At 44.2% G+C, this 26177-nt stretch overlaps 2 protein-coding genes across 2 annotated transcripts in view; one reads left to right on the top strand and one right to left on the bottom strand.

Annotated features, from left to right (window-relative positions):
• The window catches only part of Rarres1 (retinoic acid receptor responder 1), a 34660-nt gene extending 18302 nt beyond the window's left edge, over window positions 1–16358 (top strand). The window contains 4 exon segments of the mRNA NM_001014790.2: window positions 4123–4306; window positions 10166–10302; window positions 15629–15691; window positions 15773–16358. Of these exon segments, the coding sequence (NP_001014790.1) occupies window positions 4123–4306; window positions 10166–10302; window positions 15629–15691; window positions 15773–15922 (534 nt within the window). The 3' untranslated portion in view covers window positions 15923–16358.
• Window positions 16359–20622: 4264 nt separating this feature from the next.
• Window positions 20623–26177, bottom strand: part of Gfm1 (G elongation factor, mitochondrial 1) — a 44776-nt gene continuing 39221 nt past the window's right edge. The window contains 3 exon segments of the mRNA NM_053625.2: window positions 20623–20977; window positions 21139–21192; window positions 22137–22297. Of these exon segments, the coding sequence (NP_446077.2) occupies window positions 20846–20977; window positions 21139–21192; window positions 22137–22297 (347 nt within the window). The 3' untranslated portion in view covers window positions 20623–20845.

The following is a 26177-nucleotide window of genomic DNA, read 5'->3' as shown; positions in this document are numbered from 1 at the left end:
CACCTCCTGGTGCCCTTCTCCAATCCCCTGCCATACCCACCAACCTACCTTCTTCCTTCAAGCCAATTATTATTGTGATTATTAGGAGTTGAGGCTAATTAGTATTGACCACATTCGGATGTATTGGGGTCTATCCACTGAGGCACAGGCAACCTATGAGTGGCCACATCACCAAGGAAAAGCAAGCCTTCCTTCCCCAGCAGTCATCAATTGCCAATAGTTCCTCTTTCTGCACACTTTTCGTTGACGTTCCCCGAGCCTTGGATGGGTGAAGTCGCTGTAGATATTCCGTCTGCTCATCTATGGCTGAGAACTCATTTATCCTCAGCATTGACCAGTCATGAGTCTTAGCATTGACTGCTACTCACTGCGAAAAGAAACTTCTCTGACCAAGGTCCAAACGTAAACCTATGGGAATAAACATAAATACTTACGGCAGAGTAACAATGTGACCATTTATTGAAACAGCACCTCTGGGACATATGATTTCCCAAGATCAGGCTTTTGCAGTACCAGACGTGAAGTCGCTCCTTCACGTTCAGAGACTGACTGGTTACCTCCATAAGCCTCTTGTCAATGGCGCTTCCCTGGCAGGCCGTGCTGAGCTGAGACAGACTCTAGATCACCTCTCTCCTCCAGCGGCCTGCAAAGCACTAACCAGCTCTAGGAGAACCAGTCAGCAGGGAGCCTTTCTTGGTCAGTTTGAGACTGCAAACATGGTTACTGGTAACTCTTTAGTTGTGATGTTCTGAGCACCTCCAGGGCTCCCCTGACCAAATGACTTGTAGCGAGGTCTCCTGTGCCCAGCACTTGTATTTCTTTGAGTGTCATCTCATGATGTACAAGTCCTGTCCCATGAAAGCAGACTGTTGTGATTGGCGGGTGCGCTGTTCTAGAAGTTAGCACGAGTCACTTCCCACATAATTTCCAGGTGTGCAGTCTCAGCCACGAAAGCAGGGGCCATGCAAATGAGAGGCATTCCGGACGATCACATATCTGTCCTGGCCAAAGGCTCGGATTCCAGACGTTAGGCTGCAGTTCTGTGGGTAGAGCACTCTGTGGCCGCAGCACGAATTCCTGGACTAGCTCCTTTTCTGATCTTTTCTGATCTCTTATGATGCTTCAATACATACATCTTCATACATCTGCATTTAAAATGTCCACATACCTGTCGTTTACCCCTTCCTTGCCGCCCCTGGGAGAGGATTTCACAGCTTTCCTGGGTGTCCCTCCTCACACTTCATAGTCCTTAAAAGTGACTCACTCTGAAATGCCCATATGTTCTTTTTCCTGTCAGATGGTGACATTTCTAGTTGGCAGGCTGGCATAGCACGAGGCCAATCCAATCTCGGGTTAAAGAATCACATACGTAGAAGCTTGCGTAGGACACCAAGCAGGGCCCATGCTGCAGGCATTACCTGCCTCACTGCGGTCCCCACCACACAGCCCATGATTTGCTAAGTTGCTGTCACCCCATTCTCAGGAGAGAGAAAGCGGAAAACCGGTGTGGAAATCGGAGGCCGATGAACATCCCTGGGAGGATCTGAGAGGCCAGCCCAGATTGTCACAGCGGTGGTCTGAGTCTAGGCCCGGGAATTGCAGGCCGTGCCGCACATCAAAGGATCACAGGGAGGCAGAGCGTCAGGGGGATGGGGCGCACCACCCCTAACCCGGTGGCTCTGGAAGGAGGCTCACCAGAATCCACAAACAATAAACCCAGACTTGGCGCATTAACTTTAGAGTTATTTTTTTCCCCTAAGGATTAGGAAGATGGCTTTGATTTCTAGTTTTGCAAACTGAAAGCATGAGAGTAAAGCTAAAGGGATAATAATTTCAGGCGTTTTTCTGATCAACCATGGGTTCCTCTGGACTTGGAACAGAGTAAGTACACTAAGAGTGCTAATGCCTGGCAGGAGTGGAGGTCACAGCACTGCTTCAGTGGAGATGTCTGTGGATTAGACAGAGGACACATTGTACTCCTTTCCTCATCCTTGGGGATGGCAGACACCAAAGGAGCAGAAAGACTGCTCGGATGGGAGCCTTTCAGTTCTACGCTGCACCAGCGATTAGCATGCTAATGTGCCCCAGAAGCCCCTCCTCCCACCCAGAGCAGGCACTGTAAGAGAAAAAGAAGCAAGCTTATTTCGTCCTTTGAACTAGTTCTAGAAGCAGGCTTATGTTGAAGACCCAACTTGATTATAATTTCCTTCACTGTGGGCCTTTCAAGTTTATTTCTGGTTCTTGCCTTAACCGCGATGCTGTTTGAATAACACAGAAAAGAAATGAAGGTTGCTGCTTCGGCTGTTCCAGCACTCACATTTGGATAGGACACCCAGACACCCAGACGCCCAAAGCGTGGCTTGGCCGGGGTGGGGCCGAGGCTAGTGACAGTGAACCCCTCATCCCAAGGCTAATGTTGATGGCATGAACACGTACATTTTCCCGGGGATAGGTCCTCGGCTTTAATGGTCAAGTTAAAGAACCTTGACCAAAATGAGCAGACAGCCTAGGAGAATCTCAGATGTTTTTGGATTTGAAATAAGAGAAGGTGTTTGTTGCAGTAATTATTTTAAAAAATGGAATCTTTTATCCCACCCGAACTGGAGGGCCACATGGCATCTGCCGGATATTTCCATCTCAGTCAGCAAAGCATCTCACCTATGCTCTATCCCATGTCGCACTGCTCTCTGAGCCCGGCAGAGATCTCTCTCTATCCATCTAGTTCCCAAGGCTGGTCGCTGCCATGGCAGTTACTCGCAGAGACGGCCTATCGCGTGGCTCCCCTACTGTGGACTCTGCTCACATTCCCAGCATCCACCCCCTAATAGTTATGGTATAAAATCCCGGCAACCCAGTAAAATCAAGACTCAATAAGCTATAATTTAGTAATCAGATTTATATGTTAAATTCTCAATCCACAAAACTCCACACAATAAACTTATAACCAATTGATAATGATATAAACCGCTCACCAAGATAAGATAAATTGACCTATAGCGATCCATCCCTTAAGAAATATTCTTAATTACCTATGGCCATTTAAGGCCACATGGATCTGGGTCGTCTTTCTCTGCCTCCATCTTGTTTCTCCTTTCATCTTTTCCTCTTCCCTCCCACCTTACAAAAACTTTGCCTTGTCTTACTTTTACTGTCCAATCATGAGCCTTGACCTCACTTGTGCCAGCCCTCACCTGCACATAGTCAGCAACCTACGGGTGCTCACAGAACCCACAGTGTGAGGATGGTTGGGGTGCCTGACTTGGACTAGATGTCAGATGAGGTAGGCAGACAGCAGGGGTTAGCAGCTGAGCTCAGATAGGAACCAATTCAAGTACCGAGAGCTTAAGATACAGAGTGGGTTCCTTTTTAAACTTTAGCAATTTGGTCTTTAAACATGGAGTGAAAGCAGTAAATCCATGCAAAGTAATGCTGGTGTCTTCATTAGTAACCAGCTTTGTCTTCCAATTCAAGTTAGCACACTTAATACCCAAGGACCCAAGGCACCAACCAATGGTTGGTTCTAGATAGCACAAAGGAGCCCCTATCCTAGACGTTTGAGCCAAGAAGGGTTATTTCTCTCCAAGATGCCGGGCACTGTTATGTCCAAAGCAATCAGTAAGTGAATGCTAAAAGGACAGCAAACATCAAAGAGTACCATTCTGCCACTGGTGTCTCGGTGCCCTTTCTGTTGCTGTGATAAAATCCTAAGAAAGCAGCAGAGAAAAGAGGATTTGTCTGGCTCTTAGTCCACCACAGCAGGGAAGCGACTGCACCTCCCACGGGAGAGCAGGAAGTCATGGATCTAAGGTGGCTCAGCCCATTGTCTCCATGTAAGAATCCAGGATCACAGACACCCACAGCGGACAGGCTGATTAACACAACCAACATAATCCCTCAGCCATTCCTATAGGCCCATCTCCCAGGTGATTCTGGTTCAAGCCAGTTTACAGCTCACATTAACCACAAGCCACGAGCATGAAAAGCCACCTTCCATAAAGTGAAGCTCCACTTGTTGCCCAAGGCCTGCCAAATTCACTGACTCCTTGGTCTGTGTTTGCATGAATTGCAGTGAGCACAGTTGGTAAGGAACCATCCCGGGTAACTTTGAAACCTTTCTTTCAGGAAGGAGAGGAACGTTTGGGCAAATGTTCTGCGAGGGTGTTTTTCAAGAATGAAAAGCCCAGACCGGCCGTTAACGTAACCTGCACACGGCTCTTTGAGAAATCGAAGAGACAAGAAAAGGATTATCTGCTTTACAAGCAGATGAAGCAACTGAAGACCCGTCTGGACGTCGTCAGCATACCTGGTACGAACCATTAACTGGGTTTCCTGTATCGGGGAATACATATATATCACTGAATCTTAAAGAGAATGATTATTTACATTTGCACGTCCAGAGACATGCTCACTTTCAGCTATAGATTGCGACATGTCTCATTATTTAAGCAAGGCACATGTTCTGTTCATCTCTACAATATCCTAAAGCTACCCAAAGCTGAGTGAGTCCCTTTAGCCGACCGTTTTGCATCTCAGAATGAGGACCCAAGAGCTGACTCTACAAATAAGAGACAGAAACTTTTGAAAAATAAAAAAAGTGTGCAGATTTCGGGGGAGTGTAGAACCTGAGGTGACATTTCTAGTGTTTCGTTGTTAGCCTCCAGGGGGTTTAGCTGACGAGATACTCCCAGCCTGTGCTCAGCCCCTCTTCCCAGGGCTGGCGGAGTGGCTGTCTGGGCTGTTCTGGGCTGCTGCCACGGGGGCCAGATTTATCTTGCTTCAGGTCAGCGGCTAATGGACAGTGGAGCCGGCTCCTAGAGATGTGTCCTGCCCTCTGCAGTGACTCAGCTGGAGTGTGGCACAGATCATTTATCTTGGCACTCAGCTGAGTCTGTGGGCAGCAGGAGACATTCAGCACTTACTGGCAAATCCAATTTCCCAAACCGCAAAAGTTATCTCTGGACTTGCATTTGGATAGGAGCTTGACCTCTGACCACTGCGGCACTCCCCATCCCACACTCTCTGCTCCTCTGCCCAGGCCCCCCCTCAATTCCTCATCAACACCCTGAGAGCCTCAGGCTCCCTTCCTGACTGCATCTGCCCCCCACTCACTGACACTGACTAAACACCAGCCATAAAGCCTGCTGCCTGCGTTTCTAATATCAGCCTCTAATGAGTCTCACCCAACACTTCATTGACAGCAAGGACCAAATCTTGAGCCAAAGAACTATGAGGGTTCAGAATATATTGCTGAAGACATTCGTGCTGCTTGGAATAAGTGAACTAATGACCAATATTTAGAAATCAATAGTTACATGGGGGCCTTATTTCCCCTTTTAGTTTGGGAAATTGGGCTCATTTGCTCTTTTAAAGGACTTTTAATTACGCATATATATGTGAGTGCATGTGTGGGAATGTGCACACACATGTGCGTGAACATGCCCATGGGGCTCAGAAGAGGACAGCAGATCCCCAGAGCTGAGTTACAGGTGGGCGTGGGCTGTTTGATGTGGGTCTTTCTTCTGCAAGAGCAGTACAGGCTCTTAACCGCCGACATGGTACAAGACTTTTTCTAGAAATATTCGCCACCCTCCCATTAGCTTTGGGATACTTTTCAGCAGAACCATTCATTTTGACCTTGTTCACTTACTGAGTCCTGTGTCCTCAGAGGGGCCATTCTACAGTCTACCTAGATTTGGCTACTATAAAATGTCAAAAAAAAAAAAAATCGTGGGGCTGGAAAGATAGTTCAGTGAAGAAGAACATTTTCTGCACAAGCAGGGGAACAGAGTTTGGATTCGGTCAACCATGAGGAAGCCAGATATCCCACAGACACCCTCTTCTGACCTCCATGCATGGACCAGGACACACACATATACAAGCACAGATACACGTGTTCACATGCAAAAATACATAGTTCAGTCATAGCTGAGGGTACTTCTCATCAACAAAATGCGAGTTCTGTGACTGTAAATGTAGTTGCTGCATGCTGCTGAGTGTCCGTGCATGAAAATTATCTACTGAGGATCAAGGGTTGGTTTACTAAATGGATATACCCAAGTCGGTGTGAAGGCTGAACAGACCAGGGGCACTGTGCTGAAAGTTCATGGATCTAAGGTGAGCTGTGTACCACAGACTCATAGTCCTGTGTCACTGAGTGAGTGCAGGATAAACCTTATTGAGGCAATGACCCTAGATTCTTAGAAGATACAAATTATCAATATCTTGTTTAAAAGACAGGAACTTTCATTTAATGTTATCATTTAACAAATCACACATTATATTCCTACTTTGAGCTCCTAAAATTTATTTCTATTATTCGTTGAAAAAAATACTTTTGTTCAGTGTTATTACTCCTTTAATCTACTCATCCGGTTTTAAATGGAAAATGATTTTTTTTTTATATATACTCAGTAGCTGCAACCAAGTAACAGCAGATGCTTGTAATCAATTGAATTTATAATCATTTCTAGGAAAAAAAAAACCAAAAAGGTTGGTTTTAGATTGAATCCGACTATGGAGACAAGCCTGGGGTAACCAGTTCAAGTCTTAATTCAAGCAATTAATGAGCAGGATGACGGAATGCTGGCTCCACACTGTTTCCCCTTCTGCTCTTAGGATAGTTTCACTTTCTCTAGTCCATTCCCCAGCTTCCCACACATGAACACAATCTGTGAGCAGAAGAGACCTGAGGAGGACTCTGAGCCACACAGACCCTCCTGCCTCTGTCTGGAGCACTCACCCCATCATGTGTCCTCGCTGCTGACAGCATTTAGTTAGTGTCGATCTCTCGTCTCCCAGGGTAACACATTTGCCTATCACAGATCTAAAGCCACAGCAAGATAGAGTAAGTGTTGGTGGGCCCCATGAAGAAAGTTTCAGTTACTAGAAAAGACAGGGAAAAGGTTGCCAAGGCCCTGAGAGAGTGAACCACGACAGAGGTGTTCTGTCACTCCACTGGCTTTGCACTCCTGCAGGACATATCCTGGAACCCTAACGGTTCAACGCCAAGGAGAAAATACTAGTAATTCTGCTAGACAGCAGAGGGCTGAGGCATCTCTACGGTAACAGCTTCAAGCTCGCAGCTCCCTGTTGACTAGCATGTCCTGGCAGGGTGACTGGTTAGTCACCTCGAGGAGTTGACAGAGCACAGCAGTGCACAAGGCTGAGTGTGGGGCACTCAGGTGTTCACGGAAGAGCGTGATGAGACCAAGCCCTTAAAGCAATCGTGTAACAGTGGAAAATGCCCGAGGAAGAAACCAAGGCTTTCAACTTTGCTCTCAACAGGCTTTCTTCTAAAAGCACTCACCAAGTGCCAGGCCCCCAGAGCACTCGTTACCTTTGTCTTCATGCTCTCTTCCAAACAGCTATGTGCGAGCTTTTGCCTTTCTACGGGCAGAGCAATGCCTGCCTCTTGCACAGACAATTTCCTGTCTGCTCCACTGAGCATGAGACTGTCGCTTCATCAAATTCTAGTTTTTACTTATTCTGAGTTCTGTGGGTGGTGAGGGGGTATAGGGTGGAGGCTAGATTTATGGAGTCGGTTCTCTCGTTCGGCCTTCTGGCTTGTGTGGCAATTTCTTTCCCTGACCCCCACACCCAACCCACTCCTTCCACAACTTTATACCCCACCAACTCTTGGCTTCCCAAGCTCTCTCATCCAAGAATCTTTAAGTTTTTATTGTTATGGGTGTGGGTGTTTTTGCCTGAATGCATGTCTGTCTATTCACCACACATGTAGAACGCCCATGGAGGCCAGACGGCACCGGATCCCAGAGGACACAGAGTTGTAAAGCTAGCATGTGGGTGCTGGGAAGTGAACCCAGGACCTCTGGAAGGACAGACAATCCCTTAACTGCTGAGCCATTTCTCCAGCCCAGGATCTTTCCCCTTATATCCTGGATTCTGATTTCTCTAGCTTCTGCCATGGTTTTGACCATCGGTATCCTTCTCATCTCTGAAGTCCTGCCTGAGATGGTTCTGTTGACGGAGTGCTTCACAGAGCCACTGTCCCTTTTCTTCCTCTCTCTGTTCACTCTTCAGAAGGAAGCTCTCCTCACATTGCTCAGCGTCAGCCATTCCTGAAGCTATTCCATCATCCACTTCTGTAGTTTTTCTTAACCTCGGACTTCATACATCTAATACCAACCTCTACACTCCCTCCCCCCACAGGTCTGCATATGCTGGGGTTTAACTGTATTACTGTTCAAGGGTTTACTAGAGAATTTGGTCACTGCCACCCCCATCTCTTAACATTTAACAATTTGCCACTTCCTGTGAAGCTGTCCTCCAGAAAACATCTGGGACCCAGACTGCTGTCTTCAAACTCAGTCAGCCTCTCTTTCCATGGCACTACTCCAACAGTTCTCTCAGGCCTTAGATTTCAGTCTCCTCCTGTCTGTCCTGTACAAACTTAATATGGACAGAGTCCGTGCACACGAGACCATTCATAGTGTGATGCCAGGATGTTCCCTCAAGACCAGATCGAGCAGCCTCCTCAGTTCACCCATCCCTCACTGAACCCCCGCTTACAAGACCAGGATCAAAACTCATTCCTTTGGAGCCTTTCTCCAGACTCTTCAGCCCAAAGAAACCTTGCCCTGCCTGTTTGTCCTTCTGCTGCCTCTAAGACTGCATCTGCTGTGCCTCTGTGCCACTCAGAGGCACCAAAGGCATCAGGGAATAACCTGACTGGTGTGTCAGCACAGACCAGGCAGCTCTGTTTTACCAACCGATAGGCTTTAGGCTAAGATTACTTCACCTCGGTTTCTGATTGTGGACTGAGCTGCTGACAGGCCATACCAGGGGCTGTCTCCACCAGCCTGTGACAGTGTCCTAGAAATTAATCACTCAAGTTTGACTTCCTACAACTAATCGTTCATTGTATCCTTACCTCTTGAAGCCTGATATTGAGTGGATTTTTAGTGTTTGCTGAATTAGAAAAAAAAGGTTCAAAGACAAACGGCACAGGAAAAATCCATCTAATTTTTTCATGCGTTCAAAAGGTGACTGGAAAGCTGCTGATTCATCGGTTAGCTTTAAAGCCAGGAAGTAAAGGACACGACGGCACCCACTTTCAGACCAAGCCAGCAAGGAACAAGATGGCGGTGGGCTTTTTCACCAAGTTAAAGTCGTCTCAACTAGCATATGTCTAGATTAATGTTTAATGTCACTGAAGTATTGGTTTGTATGTGCACAGGGCTACAAATTGCCATCAATTAAGTTTATACTATTGGCCTAGCAAACTGAGCATGGGAGTCATCTTTTAATATTATTTTTTCTTTTATTGGATATCTTTTTATTTACATTTTAAATGTTATCTCCTTTCCCAGTTTCCTCTCCAGGAATCTGCTATCCCATTCCTCCTCCCCCTGATTCTATGAGCCCCCAACTCCCTCCCACCTTCCTGCCCTGACATTCCCCTACCCTGGGGCATGGAGCCTTCACAGGACCAAGGCTTCTCCTCCCATTGATGCCCTACAAGGCCATCCTCTGCTACATGTGCAGCTAAAGCCATAGGTCCATCTCTGTGTACTCTTGGGATGGTGGTTGAGTCCCTGGGAGCTCTGGGGGCTCTTGTTGGTTGATATTGTTGTTCTTCCTATGGGGTTGCAAACCCCTTCAGCTCCTTTAGTTCTTTAACTCCTCCACTAGGGATCCTGTGCTCAGTTCAATGATTGGCTGCAAGCATCTCTCAGGAGACAGCTGTATCAGGCTCCTGTGAGCATGCACTTCTTGGCATCTGCAATAGTGTCTGAGTTTGGTGTCTGTATATGGGATGGATCCCCAGGTGGGGCAGTCTCTGGATGGCCTTTCCTTCAGTCTCTGCTCAAACCTTTGTCGCTGTATTTCCTCCTGTGAGTATCTTTGTTCCCCCTTCTAAGAAGGACTGAAGCATCCTCTCTTTGGTCTTCCTTCTACTTGAGCTTCATGTGGTTTGTGAATTGTCTCTGGTATTCTAGCTTTTGGGCTAATATCCGCTCATTAGTGAGTGCATACCATGTGTGCTCTTTTGTGATTGGGTTACTTCACTCGGCAGCCCCCTTGACCACATGTCTCCATCAGGACACTGCTGTGATGATCCAATGCCACGCCCTGACTTCATTCTTCAGGTCCCTGAGATTTTTGTCTTCAAAGTGTCTTAGTACAAATGTGCTTCTTCTCTCAGATAATCAAGGTCACATTGACCCTTCACTGAGACCCCTGTGGGACTTGGCTTTCCTCGGCAGCTCGTACGTGATGTGGGAGAAGACAAGCCAGTTTCTGCACTACTACCTGATCCAGCTCAGCAGCGTGAAGCAGTTGGTAAGAGCCTGCCATTAGCGGGGCCAGCAGAGCCACCGTGCAGACGGCGCCCTGCACGGAACCCATGGGAATGGTGACCTTCGTGGCGAGAGTTTTAATTACATTTCATTCAGCAGATGTCTGAGTGAATGCAGTGGCCCAGGTACTTACTGTTTTAGGGACTGAGGAGGCAGCGTGAACAAAACCACATTTGCTGACTTGAAGAAGACCATTCTAGGAAAAGGCCAAAGAAAGAGTTAATAGGCCAATGAATATGTATCAAATGGTGATCGGAAGTGCTGTGGCAAAAAAAGAAGTGGGGAGAAGGAAACACAGGATCTTGAAAGGCAACTTATATAGTAAAGTAAGGCTAATGGAACCAGAGCTGGCACTGGGGCAGAAGCCAAAGACACAAAGAGCAGGAGAAGGAAACCTCGGCAGCAGGGTGGCTGATGGGTTGAAGGAGCGGTGAAGCTTGTGTGGCTATACAGAGTGAGCAGAGAGCCTGCAGGAAATGAAATGGGATGACAGGAAGGGGGCAGCAGGGGTATCTGTCCTTGTGAGTCTGGGGACATCATTGGTCCGGGCTTGCCTTTGTCCTATTAGCAGACATGATTTCCCCAGGATCTTTCTGGCTCCATTCTGAAAACAGACTACCATGAAACAAGGGAGGAAGCAGGAAGGCTTGGTGGTGGCCTGGACGAGGGGCAGCAATGGGGGCCGTGGAGGATCTGGATTCAGGCAGACTAGCAATCTTGGTTCTAGGCTATATAAGAACATCAGAGTGGCAAGAGGTAAAGGATGAGTCTTAGGCTTGAACCTGGAAGGAGGGTTTCTAGTCATTGACTGGAAAAGACATCAAGAACAGTTTTAGAGGAAGCTGTCTTGATTTGTGACAAGAAGACAACCTGTACAGTCATCTAACCATAGAGGTTTGTGTCTAAGAGACAGGGATGGAAGGCCGTCATCATGCCCATGTAGATGGTGTTTAAAACCACTGACTGGGAGAGATCACAAGTGGTGGTATACATAGAGTTACTTCAGATTGAGTCTGGACCACCTGAGATCCGGCAGCACAGAATCCACCTGGAGGGAAAGTAGACAGAGGAGGCCAAACACTAGTCACAGATGACACTAACACAGGTGGGAGCCAGTCTCAGTTCTCTGGTGTCCATGATGTCCTCTCAGAGAAGGAAGAGTCCTGAGCTGAGGGTGAGGAAGGGAGGAATGCTGGGACCCCGCAGGTTAATGTGGTGATCTGGCAAGGGTTTGCTCTTAGCAGGGGTAAGTAGGCAAACAGTTGCCTTTAACCAGGGTTGGGAATTTTCTCAAGTAAATGTGATATAGGGAGAGAGGTTTTTTCCCAGAGTAAAAGCCAAATTGGTTCTAAGAAGTACTTACAGGGAACATTTTCAGGATTTAGCCATGGATGATGGGTCATCAGAATTTTCTGAGGAACTTGCCAAACATTTGGCATTTTTAATATTAATAATAATTTTGTCTACTTTCCAAAGACCACTGTAAAACAGGCATCAAATAGAAGTTAAGTTTTTTCTTCTTTACTGATCTTTCCCAAGAGTGCTTTTTAATAGCAATTATTCTCTAATTGATTATTGCTAGGTAACAAGGCAGGGTATGGCCTTACTCATGTTAAGTCTGTCTCCCTCCCTCCCTCCCTCCCTCTCTGACAGGGAGATGGAGCTGATAACGCCAAGACAGCTCAGGGGCAGGAAGCGTGTATGTGTGTGTGTGTGTGTGTGTGTGTGTGTGTGTGTGTGAGGTGGGGTGGCTATCACTTTCCCTAAAGCTTTCTGGGTGAGAATTATTACCGGAATTCTCAGGGTTAAACTTATAGGCTAGTGCAATGGTATAAAGGAAGACAAACTTCTAAACTTACAGCCGTATATGAACAGGACCACCATTATTTCCTTAGTTCTGAAGGACGGATGGCATTCCCAATACCAGGGACTTTGCCTAGGATAAGGGAGTATATCAGCGAAGAGAAAATGGGGATAAGACTTTCACTCCACTCCCAGCCTTCATTATGACTTGATGAAAGGAAAACTACATTATTCTGATTCCAACCCACCAGTTCCAAATCTTGTAACTTTAGTCTTTCCAAAACCTATTTTTAATGATGGCAGTGGGGAAGAAAGGAAAGGGGGAAGTGGACCTGTTTAGAAAGGTTCTTTGGAGCAACTCCCGTCTGTGTTGTCTGGAAATCGGCAGTGAACTGTTAGCCGCAGCAGCTCGATCCACTCGCAAACACTCCAGGGATGCACAAGCAGTCCAGTTCGGTAGAGTCAGGATAGCAAACACAAGTCAGCAGTGGTGGCACTGCCTAACAGAGACAGGCAGGCCTCCATCTTGGCCAGAGTCATCAGGAAGGACCCAGAGGGATGCCAGGCGAAGTTCTTGGCTGTGCCTTTCTCAGTGAAGTGACGATCAGCAAAGATTCGAGACCCACAAGCACTGTACAGCTAGGTCTATAAGCAAGCCCAGCTCAGCCTTGTCACTGCCCATCGAGTCCTACTTATACCCTCCAGACATCACGTGTCCTCCACGGGCCTTGCCTCAGCATGCACGTTTGTCTCAGCTGACGTCACTCTGCCAATCAGCCAAGTCCTCAGAAGCAGCAAGCAGCTGCAGCACAGCACCAGGAGCTTTTTGGTGTGTTTCTCTCCACAGAACACACCAATGACAATTGCAGCTCAACTACGCAATGTAAGGCAGACCAGTACACGTGTGTCATTGGCGAAGAATTTTTCATCACGTGTTCTTTCCCGTGCTTGTTATAGCAGAACTTCCTTTTACCTGTGTCCGCTTTAAAGAAACGTTCCTTCACATGTTTGTCCTAGCAAAACACCATCAGACCGATTTTCCAAAGAACCTAAGTTTCTACTTCACACCCAAAAATATCTAACCCTAATCCTAAACACCTACCACGTCGCCACTCACCGTAGTCAGTTGCAGACTTCATTCCAGCTATGGCCTCCCTCCACTAGCCCAAGATACATAACAGAAATTACCTCACCAGCCATAACTGTTCTGCTGAGAAATCTCTTTTCGATAACGGATATTAATAGCATAAGCCTACTTACTCTACTAAAACCACATTGATTCTATTAGGGCTTAGTCTCTCCCTTTGGTGGACATGGAAGGGGGCTGCAAAAATGGGGTCAAAAGAGTCTTCATCATGGTTTCCAGGAAGACAAAAGTGCTAAGTTACAGAAACAAAAAATAATAAATCACTGTCAATCTGGAATATAAGCACTTGGCATTGTGATAATTTGAATAAAAGCCAAAGCTGTTATTTCTGAATAATATTAAAAATAATGACTTCTTGGCAGGGCTTGATGTGGTGAGGGCAGACTGTGAGGTATACGGTTTACCTCTGCAGGTCTGTAACAAGCTGTGCTTCAGGCTTGGTTTCAAGGGTCCTTCCTTCTGAAAGAAGGGTGCAGACAGGCATGCAGTGCAAGAGTTGCTTTAAGAGCTTTAGTGAGGAGCTTTAGTCAGGAGCTTTAGTAGGCACAGCGGACTATAACCTTACACATTTTACCTGGGTAACACCTTTTTTTTTCTCATTGCTGGGGAATGAGCCTATAGCTTCACCCATGTCAGGCAGGCTCCCTGATTTCCACAGTCTAGGCAGTACTCCATGGTAAGGGCAAAACAGATTACTAAGTAAAACTGGAGTTGCTATGTTTTAACCTAAAACTTGAAGACTACCATAATTTCATTTAAAAATACTGCTTTTAAAGCCAGGCATGGTAGCACTTGCCTTGAATCTCAGTATTTCGGAGGCAGAAGCAGGAAGGTTAGGAGTTCAAGACCTGTCTCAGCTACAGAGTGCCAGGCCAGATAAGACTGTATCTCAAAGAAACCCACATTAAAAAAAAATGTCATTTTCAAAAGCAGAATAAGAATGCACTGCCTTGAAAAGGTGTCTGTAAGTAAAGGATCTGTTTTAAAGGCTTAAGAACACCCGGGAAAGCCGAGCCTTGAGAAACTACAGGAAGCAGCTGTCTGTGGCAGGGGCCCACTGATGGACAACTTGAGAAAGATCAGCTTTGTCTTCCAAAGAAAAGATAGTCATCAAATGAGGGCCAGGCAAGGCCAAGTGCACACCTCCAAGTGATGCAAACTGATGCTGTTAGCCCGTTGCATCTGCGGGCCTGGCTCAGGCCCGCCACAGTATTCGTTCATAAGCCTCACGCGTCCTCTGACGCGCTTTATCTTTAGTGTGCCCAAGTAAAGGCTCTATCAATTGTTATTTCATTCTATTTAGGGAACAGCAACAAAAACATGCCTGCACATGTTTAGAATTCAGATTTTCTATTCTTGGTTGCACAGCTGACAGATACAGAAGGGTAACTGTAAGAAGTGCTGGTAACTTACTCTCTAATGAAAGACGTTTTCCCTGGTGAATTCTGATTGTGTGGCTTGTGCCTTGGTGTTTGAACACCCCTGTGTATACTATACTTCCAGGCCAGAGAGAAACCTACCCAATAATACAAGAAAAGTCACTATACAGTATCCGGCTCTGAAGCATTCCCCCCTCTTGCATCAAACTCTATAGCTCTCTCCTCCCCTAGTACAGAGGCTTGTGAAAATCTCCACCGATAAGAAAAACAAAGACAGAGCCCAACATCGAGTCCTTTTCCATCGTCACCCCTCCATATTCTTTAGCTGTTTCATTAAAAACCCGGTAGAAGACTGAAGCTCTATTCTAAAGACTGAAGGTTTTTAAAATAATCCTATCTTCACTAGTAAAGAGAAATACCCTTGATCTATAAAAGTAAGGAGTACAAAACCATAACTAGGAAATTGACTATTAAACTTTATAAAAAACCAAAATACCTAACATTTCGGTTTTAACAACAATATGGGAGGGCTTCAGGCAGCACATCTGAAGGACATGGAGGCTGCAGTCAGACCTAGATTGGAATTCTGTGAGGGCATCTGGCCTGTGGCAGGCACAGTAGAAAGTGTGCTTTTCTCCAGTCTTTCAGAGGAGAGCACGGCCAACAAACACATCAGAGGTTCACATACAGTACCTAGATCACTAAGATTGCCAGAGATTCTCCTTATTCTCAGAGTTCAGCCAAACCCATAAATACCAGAGAGAAAAAGCTTTAAGGACTTTTAACTAGACTTCCATGGGACTGAGTGACAAAACCTGAACAGAACCTGTGACTTCTAGAACTTGACTGGGAGTACCACCTCTGTTTCAGCAGAAGCTCGAAGACACCGCCCACAGGAGTCACATGACACAGCCTCACAAATCCTGAGCTTACAGAATCCCACGGTGTGGGTTATACTAATTCTGTTTTCCTTTCTCTAGAAAACAGATGATGACAGCATTGATTTTGACTTCACTGTTCTACTTCATGAATTCTCAACACAGGTAAGATGCAAAGTTTGTGTACTGAATTGTTTTTATAAGTTTATAATAAAGTTTTTCAAGTTTATAATATTTACTTTGTAGGAAATCATTCCCTGCCGTATTCATATGGTCTGGTACCCTGGCAAGCCCCTAAAAGTCAATTACCATTGTCAAGAGCTACAGAACCCAGAAGAAACCTCTGGAACTGCGGAAGCATCAGCTATGGAGCCAGCCGAGTTCAGTACTTTCTAAAAAGAAGAAATGGTCTGCTTCTACTATACTCTAAAAAAACCCCACTCCACTAGCCCACGTCCACTCCTGTGTAAACGCGAAGGTCCAGGTATTCTAGCACCCAGGCAAGCCTGCAGTTCGAAGTAGGTGCTCGGAGCGCTGCCTTGCTTTTCACCTGTGCGAGCTTGTGCGCGCCCACCTGACTGGGCGTGGCAGTCGCAGCTCATCCACCACACAGCAGGTGGATCAGCATTGCCTTGGGGAAAGGTTTCATCTCTATGTTTTCATTACTCTGGGCATAGTGTAGTTATTTTATGTTGCTAAATTGTTCTTATTATGTCAACTTTTTTTTTTCAGGGAAATACTGCTAATCTCAGGCAAATATTCCCTTTTAACGTGATGCCCACTTTCAATAAATGTTTCTATTTCTAAATAATAAAATGTGCTTGTAAACTTTGGTATGTGTGGAAAATTTAGGCTAACCTGGAATTAAATCAAATCCCAATGCTGATTCAAATTTTACAAATCTTTAGAACAACACACTATCTCACACGATAAAAGCTGCAAACACACAAAAGAAACACTGATGTAGTTCAGAAAGTGCCAGATAATTATGTTTTTATTCATCAGGACAACCAGGACCCAGGGTTGGTGTAAATAATCTATGAAAGCCAACATAATATGAAATGGACACACTCAGTGATGCACCTCCTCAGGGCGAGAAGACTCACCCAGGTGACACTGCCACTGCTTGCCTCTCGAAATTATTAAAATTTAATGGGACACTTATGTCACTGTCTAAAACCCTTAAGCCAGGTTCCTGGGCCACTGACTGACTGGGAAACATCAGTCTCAAAATAAAAAAGCACTCAGAAGCAGCCTTACAATGGATGAGGTCATATCCCAGTCAGCCCACCCAGAGTTGAAAATACCAGAGGCTTGAGATGCAGTTAACACACCTGATGTAAACAGCCCAGTTTAGCAACATCATGGACTGTTAACCCTAATGCTCATGTGGCTGTCAGAGCTGTGGCCTGCTGCTACTGTCCCAAATCCCCAGAGTCGCAAACAACATAAGCCTTAAACAGACTAATTTTTGTAGAGTGTGGAGAGGAACCGTATGCAAAGCCCACAAAGTGGAAGCTGCTAGAACTCTCCGCCATTGCCAGCACATCTTTCCTAACAGACCGATGAGGTTGTGAGCTTGAGTTCATTAACATTGATTCACTGGCTAACAACAGAGCAAGTACTTCATTTGCATTGGATAAAGTAAAAACTGAACTCCCCAAGCCCTCTTCAAGTTAGAAGAGTGAATTCTGAGTCACCGAGCCAGCCACAGTTGCATTTAGCACCACGTTTATTGAACGCCTCCAGAACTTTCAGAATCTCAAGATAGATCAAAAGCAGTACCAGGGTTTTGTCGACAACTCCATTTTATTCTACTCAGTTTCAATTTTTCCTACTTGAATGATAATTTTTTAGATAGTACACGGGGTAGTTTGAATGAGAATGGCCCCTATAGGCTCACAGATTTGAATGTTGGGTCACCAGGGAGTGGCACTAGTTGAAAGGATTAGGAGGTGTGGCCTTGTTATAGGAAGTATGTCACTAGGGTGGGCTTTGGGCTTTCAAAGGCCTGAGCCAAGCCCAGTGTCCCTCTCTTCCTGCTGCCCGTTGATCCGGATGTAGAACTCTCAGCTACTTCTCTAGTACCTTGTCTGCCTGCATGCTGCCATGCTTCTACCATGATGATAATGGATCAAACCTCTGAAACAATGCCAGCCCCAATTAAATGCCTTCTCATATAGGAGCTGCCATGGTCTTAGTGTCTGTTCACAGCACTAGAACACTTAAGTTCATTTGAAGATCAGTTTTAAATGTCTGTACTTGGACTTTGAATGTTAGTCCTTCAAGACACCATACTTTATTACACTGATTTTGCTCAGTTTAGAAATTTCTGGTCAGTTCTGTGACCTCTCCTAACTTTTAACAAGACTCAACCACCACACTCCCTAATCTATGCATGAATTTCTGGGAGCACAAGTTGCTTATTGAAGTGAAACGCTGAAAATTTAGCCGAAGACTTAAAATTCAGATTCAACAATGTATCATTTCAGCAATGAAAGAGCTATCATTTGCAGTGGGATAATTCCAACATGTCACAATTCACTCCTTTCTGGTGGCTGCGCCGAATTTAAGATTCCATATGGTAAAATACTAAAATGCAAAAATTCCTAATTTTCAAAACTGATTACATTTTGTTGATTCACAAGCTACTGTTACTCAGGAAGACAAAGAATAAGAGAAAACTCAACTGTATTTCTTTAATGTCAGTTATCAGCTGAAGGGACAATAGTCCAAATGTGGTATCACACAAAAGAATATTGATTGATATTATACATTAGAATTGCAAAAAAAAACCCCAAAAAACAAAACAAGAAAAAACCCCAAAAAACAAAACCTAACTCCATGTCTTGGGTCTATGTGCAAATGACACTGCAGTGGTCTTTAACACCAAATGCATGTTGGAATCAACTGGAAATGTTCTAGGGAGCCTGGATATCTAGAGATGGAACTGGGTCCTCACTTAAACCTCCAGAGAATTTTTAAGTAGGTCAGGAGAGTGCCGCTACACAGCAGTGGCAAGTGCAGCCTCTACTGTGGCCTCTCCCCAACACAAGCTAACACTCTCTTTAAATTAGCTAAAACTATCCTTCATAACTACCACAAAAATTATCATTTATTAACACCCATTTATTACTCATTTATTAATCTTTTCCGTGCTATAGACTTTGGTCTTTACCATCCGTCCATACTAAACTAAGGAGCTAGCAACAGATGTGGGCTCTGTTACTGGAACTGTTCCTCTGGGATCCTGTTCTATTCACACTCCCATGTGGGTCCATGCGGTTGCCTATGAAATGTCACTAATGGATTAGATACCCAGGATACTTATTATAACTTAACTTCTCTTCCCACCACCTCTCTCTCTCCAAGATCTCATCCTATAGCCTTGGCTGGCTTGGAACTCACCTTGTCGACCAGGTTGGCCTTGAACTCACAGAAATCTGCCTGTCTCTACCTTCAGAATATTTAGCAAATTAAAAACATACTCAGTTTTACTCACTTTTCTGATTATTCTCAATATCCAAAGACTGCATTACATTCGGTGAGACCGTTTCCTTACTGAGAGCATACGAGAACATACTCCTAGCACCTAAAGCAAACCACTCCCCAGACCCGATACCCTGGTAGAGCCACACGTTCACAAGGACACGAAGCCACTGAACGACTGGAAGCACAGTGTCTACTTGAGAACGTCATGACTGCACGGCCTTCAGAGAAGCTGCCATCTCCTCATGTTTGCTTGTCACAAAGACACAGCACGTATAGGGCTATACGAATTAAAACCGGTAATGCTTCTAGCTTAAGAGGAGGCCATCAAATTTATCCTAAAATTACAATGTCTACAAACCAAAAACCCTGTAAAAGGTGGTGCAGACCCATGACACAGCACATCACAGGGGGGCAGAGGAAGATGAGAGTGCAAGGCCATAGGAGTCTGTCAATACCCCACATTTCTCTTATCTAGTTTTATCTATGTTTTAAGTATAACAAACTAGTGTATATTTGTGGCATCAGTGGTTTGGAGGTGAAAAAAATTCTTAAAAGGATACAGAACAGCCTGAGAAAAACCAACTTATTCTGGAAACAAAAGCATAACGTCCTTTCCTTCTCAATCTTAATAAGTACAATACAGACCAAACTCTGATGACTCAGACTGAACTACAATATATCATGGTGTTGAAGCAGCAACTCCTCAAATTCTATTTTATCGGAATCTATGAATACAAATGAAGAGAGCATATGTAAATACCTTGTTCTTGTCTAAACAAGACTACAACCATACTGTAACCCTAACAGAGGTGGTTATACATTTGGAGAAGCACAAACTGAAGCCACTCGCCATCTTTAGTATTTCACAGCCCAATGAGGGCTCTGAAAGAGCTCTAGGAAGAGCGTAATGATTCTCTTTAAACAGGAAGCCGCATTAAACGGTACCCATAAAGTGTCACAACGTACATTTACTTTCATCGCCTTAGGAGAGCAACTTTTAAAATATCAATGCATGCCACAGAGACAATGGATAACTTATTTGAAAAGCAAACCATTGAAAACTGTTGACTCTTGAATAGAGTCAGCAGCTACATGGCTATTCTGTACTGTTTCCCCCACTTTTCTGTATGCTACATCAGATGATTAAAAAAAAAGTTAGGGAGCTGGAGAGTTGTCTCAGTAAAACGCTGCACAGGCAAGCATGAGGACCTGAGTTCAATCCCCCAAGACCCATGTGGAAATAGCTGGGCATGCATGGCACACACCTGTAATCCTAGCACTGGGGAAGTAGAGGCTGGAGGATCCCTGAGGCTTTCTGCTTGGCTTAGTGAGAGACTTTACCTAAAACAACTGAATTGGAGGACAGCTACCAAAGACAACTCTGGCACGCACATTCACACATAGAGCCACAGACGTACAAACATGTGCACAGTGGTGCATGCTCACAATCCTACCACTTGGTGAGAAGACTAAAGTTTCGAGGCCAGCCTGGGCTAAACACATAGCCCTTTTATTAAAAAAAAAAAAAAAAAAAGGGAAGTAAATTTATATATATTCTAAGCTGAAAATTATTCTTTTCTTCCTTTAAATAATATTAAGTATACTTTAGTAATAATATAATTTTATTTAAGATCTTTTACTAAATAATAAAAATACAGTTTAAATACACATAGTTATCTAGTTATCTTGCACGTATATAGAAGCTCCTGAACACGAGATGGCAGGGGCTCCTAAATCTGTTTCAGCCGTCTAAATTCATTCTACCGGCATCCATCATCCTTACGTCTTGTAGTCAAACTGTCAGTACGTTCAAAGTACCACTGAGAGTCAGTTCTTGGCTTTTCCTTTTTTTACGGGAAGTTGACCTGTAGCTTCCAAATACTTATTGACGAGCTCTTCTTGTGTGGATGGGGAACATGGTTGGTATCTGTTGTACTCCATTGTGTACTCTCCTTTTCCCTATGAGGGAGAGAGAGAGAGAGAGAGAGAGAGAGAGAGAGAGAGAGAGAGAGAGAGAGAGAGAGAGAGAGTTGCTGATGCAAGTCAGGATGGGATCAATGTGCACAGCACTCTTCTGAAGAGCACTGCAGTGAAGTTCAGCTCACTTTAAAGTTGCTTACCTCTGTGCAAGACCTAAGCTCAGTGGAATAACCAAACATATTATTTAGGGGAACCTAAAAACAAACATAAAAAATATTTTAGCACCACTTACTGAAAAATGTTTGAGGAAAATACAGGGATATATCAGTCAATTTAATGCCTAACAATTAGCTTTATATTAACAATTTTAAGTTTAAAAGACTCAAAAGCCAGAGTGACTTTTGTCTTATCCCAGACAGGAAACCCTACTTAAAAATTATTTTGACAGGTATAATTATACCAAATCTTTCCATCCAGACTGTACATCACTGACGGCATTCCCTTCTTATCCTCATGCTACCTCCAGCATTTACATGCGTTTTTTCTGGGAAAATGTTAATGAGTTCCCACTGCCTATGTGTGCGTGCACGTGCACGTGCACGTGCGTGTGCCAACGTTGGGCACGTAACCCAGAGGCTCGTGAAGCCTGAGCGCGCATTTACCACCGAGAGACACCCAGCCCTCCTCTGGGCACTTGAGGACACACTGACAACAACATCTTTCTAGAGGCTATCTATAAAGTGACCCATACTTTCTCCTCTGTGAGAGTTAAGTTAAGACAGGTTCAGATCAGGAAATTAAATACTAGCCTTATAATACAATAAAGCAGTTATACAAGTAAGGTTAAAAGGGGGAAAATAACTATATACCTATGAAACAAATTTACCAAAATATATATAGCCAAGATATAAAGAATCCTATGTTCTTTATAATCCACGTAAGAGTTGCTCTCACAGAAAACTACACAAATTGCCACAAAGTAGAAGCCACAAACTCAAAAGCAAATGTTCCAGTTTGCTCCACAATTTCCAAAACCGAAACTAATTGATTACCTTCTATGGCTAATTAAAGTAAGACATATCTGTAACCCAGAGGGGTTGTTAGCTCACGAGGCTGAGGCACCGGGTCACTGTGAGTTCCAGGCTAGCCTGGGCTACAGTGTGAAAGAAACCTGTGAGACTATCAGTGATGCACTTACATCAGCGTAGAGCGTGAAATAGTCCTCAATTCCGTCTTGCCCTGTAATCACTCCATGGCGCCGGTTAATTCCTGCAAACACTGCTCCCTGAAACTCATTTGGGGCGATGACTTCCACGGACATGATAGGTTCAATAATACACAATGTGGCACTGGCCAAGGCTAGGTTTAAAAAGAAAAGTATATTAGCTATAAAAGTGAAATTCTCCTGTCCAGCTTTACATGAGACAGATGGCATGTCCCTAAAGGCACAGAATGATGATAAGCTTAAATTTCCCCCGGACTCACTTTTCTTTTTATGGTAATAGTTGGCTAGGTGAAAATTCCAGAGATAACATTTCACTCAGGTGTATTTCCATTACCGTGCTTTTGGAAAATTCCTTAAATCTCATTAAACTACAGAGCAACATCAATTATCGAGCCCCACACTATGTAAACTATATGGCTGTGCTAATTCTTCTCTCTGGAGTCATCACGTGTGAAACCAACATAAACCCATTCTTTCTTACTTGTCCTTGCGTGCACGCGCGCGTACACACACACACACACACACACACACACACACACACACACACACACCCCAACAACTCATCACAGTGCAGGAGAGGGTGCTTAGAAGACTCATGTCACTTCTGAGAAGCCTTTTTCTAGGCTGACGAATTCTACTGCCTGACTGAGACTCAGGCTTTTAGTTTCCTCTAACAAGTTGCTTGACTCTTGTGAAAACAGTCTGCCCAGGTCTTAAATTTCTTCACCAATAATTAAAAGATATCAGACTAGATGTTAACAACTACTTTAACGTAAAGGTCATTGTGGGTTTTTTTTGTCCCATCTAATACACTACTACTACACTCTAGAGTTACAAATACTGACTAATATTTACGGAAAAAGTAAAATAAACTTCAAATATTTACACTTCAAATATTTACAGAAATTCAGTAGTGGGGGCTAGAGCAGAATACTTAGTTTCTGACTGGCTGCACTGTCCCCAAATAGAAGGTTTGAACAAGTACAGGAAAGACAGCACAGAAGCTACTGTGTTCTGAAATAACCAGTTTCTCCAGAGGCATCGGTTTGTCCATCAGAGATCAATTAGCAACCATTCCTGTACGATCATATAAGCACCTCTAAAGACACTCAGACTCAAGTGCAGCCACTGTCACAGTAACAATGTCAGCCAGCCTCAGCACCACTGGGATCGGCACCAGGACCCCAACTGGGTACCAAACTCCAGAGATGCTCAGCTTCCTATGCATTTATACTGTCTCTGTATTCGAATACAGCACTCCTAAACTCACCTCCAGAGTCATACCTAATTCACAGTAAGCCTATGCTATGGAAACACTGGTGACTCTCCATTTCAATCCACTAGTAAAGACAGCAGTATCAGAAGGCCGGGTGATAAGCAGCTGAATGAGGTAGTCAAGGGCTAAAACTAGTCTAGGTTTAACTTTAAGTTCCACCAAACCAGTGTGTCAGCCTGAGTTATAAAACTAATTGCTCTGAATCTCAATTCTCTCGGCTCCAAGCTCACTCGCTGTGGTGGCTTGAATAGGTATGGCTCCCACAGACGCTGTGTTTGAATGCTTGGCTCACAGGGAATGGCACCATTAGGAGGTGTGGCCTTGTTGGAGTGTGATCTTATTAGAGAAAGTGTGTCACTGTGGGGGCAGGCTTTGAGGTCTCCTATGCCCAAGCTCCACCCAGTGTGGAATTCAGTCTCTACCAATCAAGATGTAGAACTCTCAGATCCTCCAGCCCCATGCCTGCCTGCACACTGCCATGCTCCTGCCATGATGATAATGGACTAAACCTCTGAACTGTAAGCCAGCCCCAGTAAAATGTTTTCTTTGTACGAGTCACCATGGTCATTATGTCTCTTCACAGAGCTGAAACCCTACAGACACTCACATACTCAACATAATGCAGCATACAAGGAATTGATAAATTTGGCAAGCAATAGCTGAAGCAAGCATGTTGGGAAAGAAGTGGCATGACACTACTCTAGGTCAAAGGCAATACAACAGGAAGAACTGTACTCACTGTCCCTGAAGGCAGGTATACGCGTGTGCCCACGCATGCACGCACGCATGCACGCACGCACGCACGCATGTGGAACATTTCCAAGGAATATTCCCAGGTGGTCTGGGGACATTCAAGCAAATGACAGGCCTATTTCTTCATAGTAAGGGGAAGACAAAGCCCAAAACCTGGCATGGAATGGCCAGAGCCCCCAGAGAACAGACTGCTGGGTTAGTGAAGTAAAGACAGTCCTGGCTCTGCTTAGCATGTTTGCAAGCCCAGTGTTTGGGAGAATAAGCAAAGTGTTCTCTCTGGAAGTGATGGCAACATTCACATCCACAGAGCCAAGCCAGACATGTAGTTTCACATTTCAGTGTCAAGTTACATCACTGACTGGTATTTGAGGCAAGTTCAAATTTTGGTTTTAATTTATAATACATAAAAATCTAAAGTATCTCCTAATTTTGATGCCACATATTTTAGTATATTTTACTATATATAAGAGACACAATAATCTATGTATAAGCCACTGTTATAGGGAGCTTGGTTAGTAGGAACGTTCTTATCCAGAAGCCCTCAGCTGGCATTCAGTGATACACACAACTCCTTACTGCTTGGGAGGACTTCCTGTACGTGATTACATCAATTACATAAATTAATTAGCATTTATTTGTTTTGTTGTTTTTGAAACAGGGTTTCTCTATGTAGCCCTAGCTTTCCCACTTGCTTTGTAGACCAGGTTGGCCATGAACTTAGACATCTGCCTATCTCTGGTGGGATGAAAGGCACCCACTTTTAACATTTTTAAAACTCCCTCTTTTTTAGGACTTTAAAAATCAATCTTCATTTTTATTTCAATTCTAATGCCTTTTCTTCTTAAAATCACATTCTATTTTTGGCAAATATTTATATTTATTTATGGATAAAAATGTGGTCCCATATATTTTTGCCTTTAAACATAAAGAAATAGCTAGACAAAGAACCCAAATTAGCTGTTTTTCATGCTAATACCTGGCTTGTCTGCACTGCCTGTTACCTCAGCTGCAACCCAGACTTCCCTTTGCAGATCCACTGTGCAGTTATGCTTATCTCACTGAGGTTATATAGAGAGGTTTCCACTAGCATATGTGTGTACTAGGGGCATATACATCTATATTTATTTATATTTAAATATAGGAAGAGTTAGAATGGATGAAGTCATATGTCAATTGATGACCAGATAATCTTATATTTATCTAACCTCTACTCCCATCAAAGTTACAAACTCCTAGTCAAGAACCAGCATAAAACAAATGGTGCTTTCTAATTCAATTGCATTTCTAAAAAGTGTTAACCTATTTGATAATTTTTTTATCTTAAGATGTATTAAAGTAATGAACATTTTAAGGTCAAAAGGTGGGTATTCTAATCTGAGTTATTCTCAATTAATATCATATCAGACCGACCAAATATCTACATCATGACTACAGTGCCTGTTTAATACACAGCTGACATAAAGAAAATGGAGGTCACTCTTTCTTTTTACAACAGAAAACTAGATTATAACTACTAAGCTTAAATAAGACAAGGAGTTGGGCTGGAGAGATGGCTCAGTGGTTAAGAGCACTGGCTGCTCTTCCAGAGGTCCTGAGTTCAAATCCCAGCACCCACATGGTGGCTCACAACCATCTGTAATGGGATCTGACGCCCTCTTCTGGTGTGCCCAAGACAGCTACAGTGTGCTCATATATAATAAATACATCTTTAAAAAACAAAAAAGGAGCTATCAACCTAGGGTAGAGAACAGCAGTCCTCCCAGGCACTGCCTACCAGTAACCAGACATGCAGACCCAAGAGTTCGAAGAGCTCAGAGTTCATAGAGAATCAATAGAATTCTGATGTACAGAGTGCTTACGAAATAATGATCAAGAAGGTAGTTCTCTCCCTGTCTAGTTTGACTCCGGTGGAAACACTGTTGGACTGCTATATGACTCAATTTTATTATGTACAGACACTTTGACAGACTCCTAAGGAGCTGACA

The sequence above is a fragment of the Rattus norvegicus genome, chromosome 2 (genome assembly GCF_021556685.1).
Source record: "Rattus norvegicus strain SHRSP/BbbUtx chromosome 2, alternate assembly SHRSP_T2T, whole genome shotgun sequence".
Classification (NCBI taxonomy): domain Eukaryota; kingdom Metazoa; phylum Chordata; class Mammalia; order Rodentia; family Muridae; genus Rattus; species Rattus norvegicus.
Note: the sequence above shows the minus strand (reverse complement) of the source record. Positions and strands in the feature narration are given on the sequence as shown.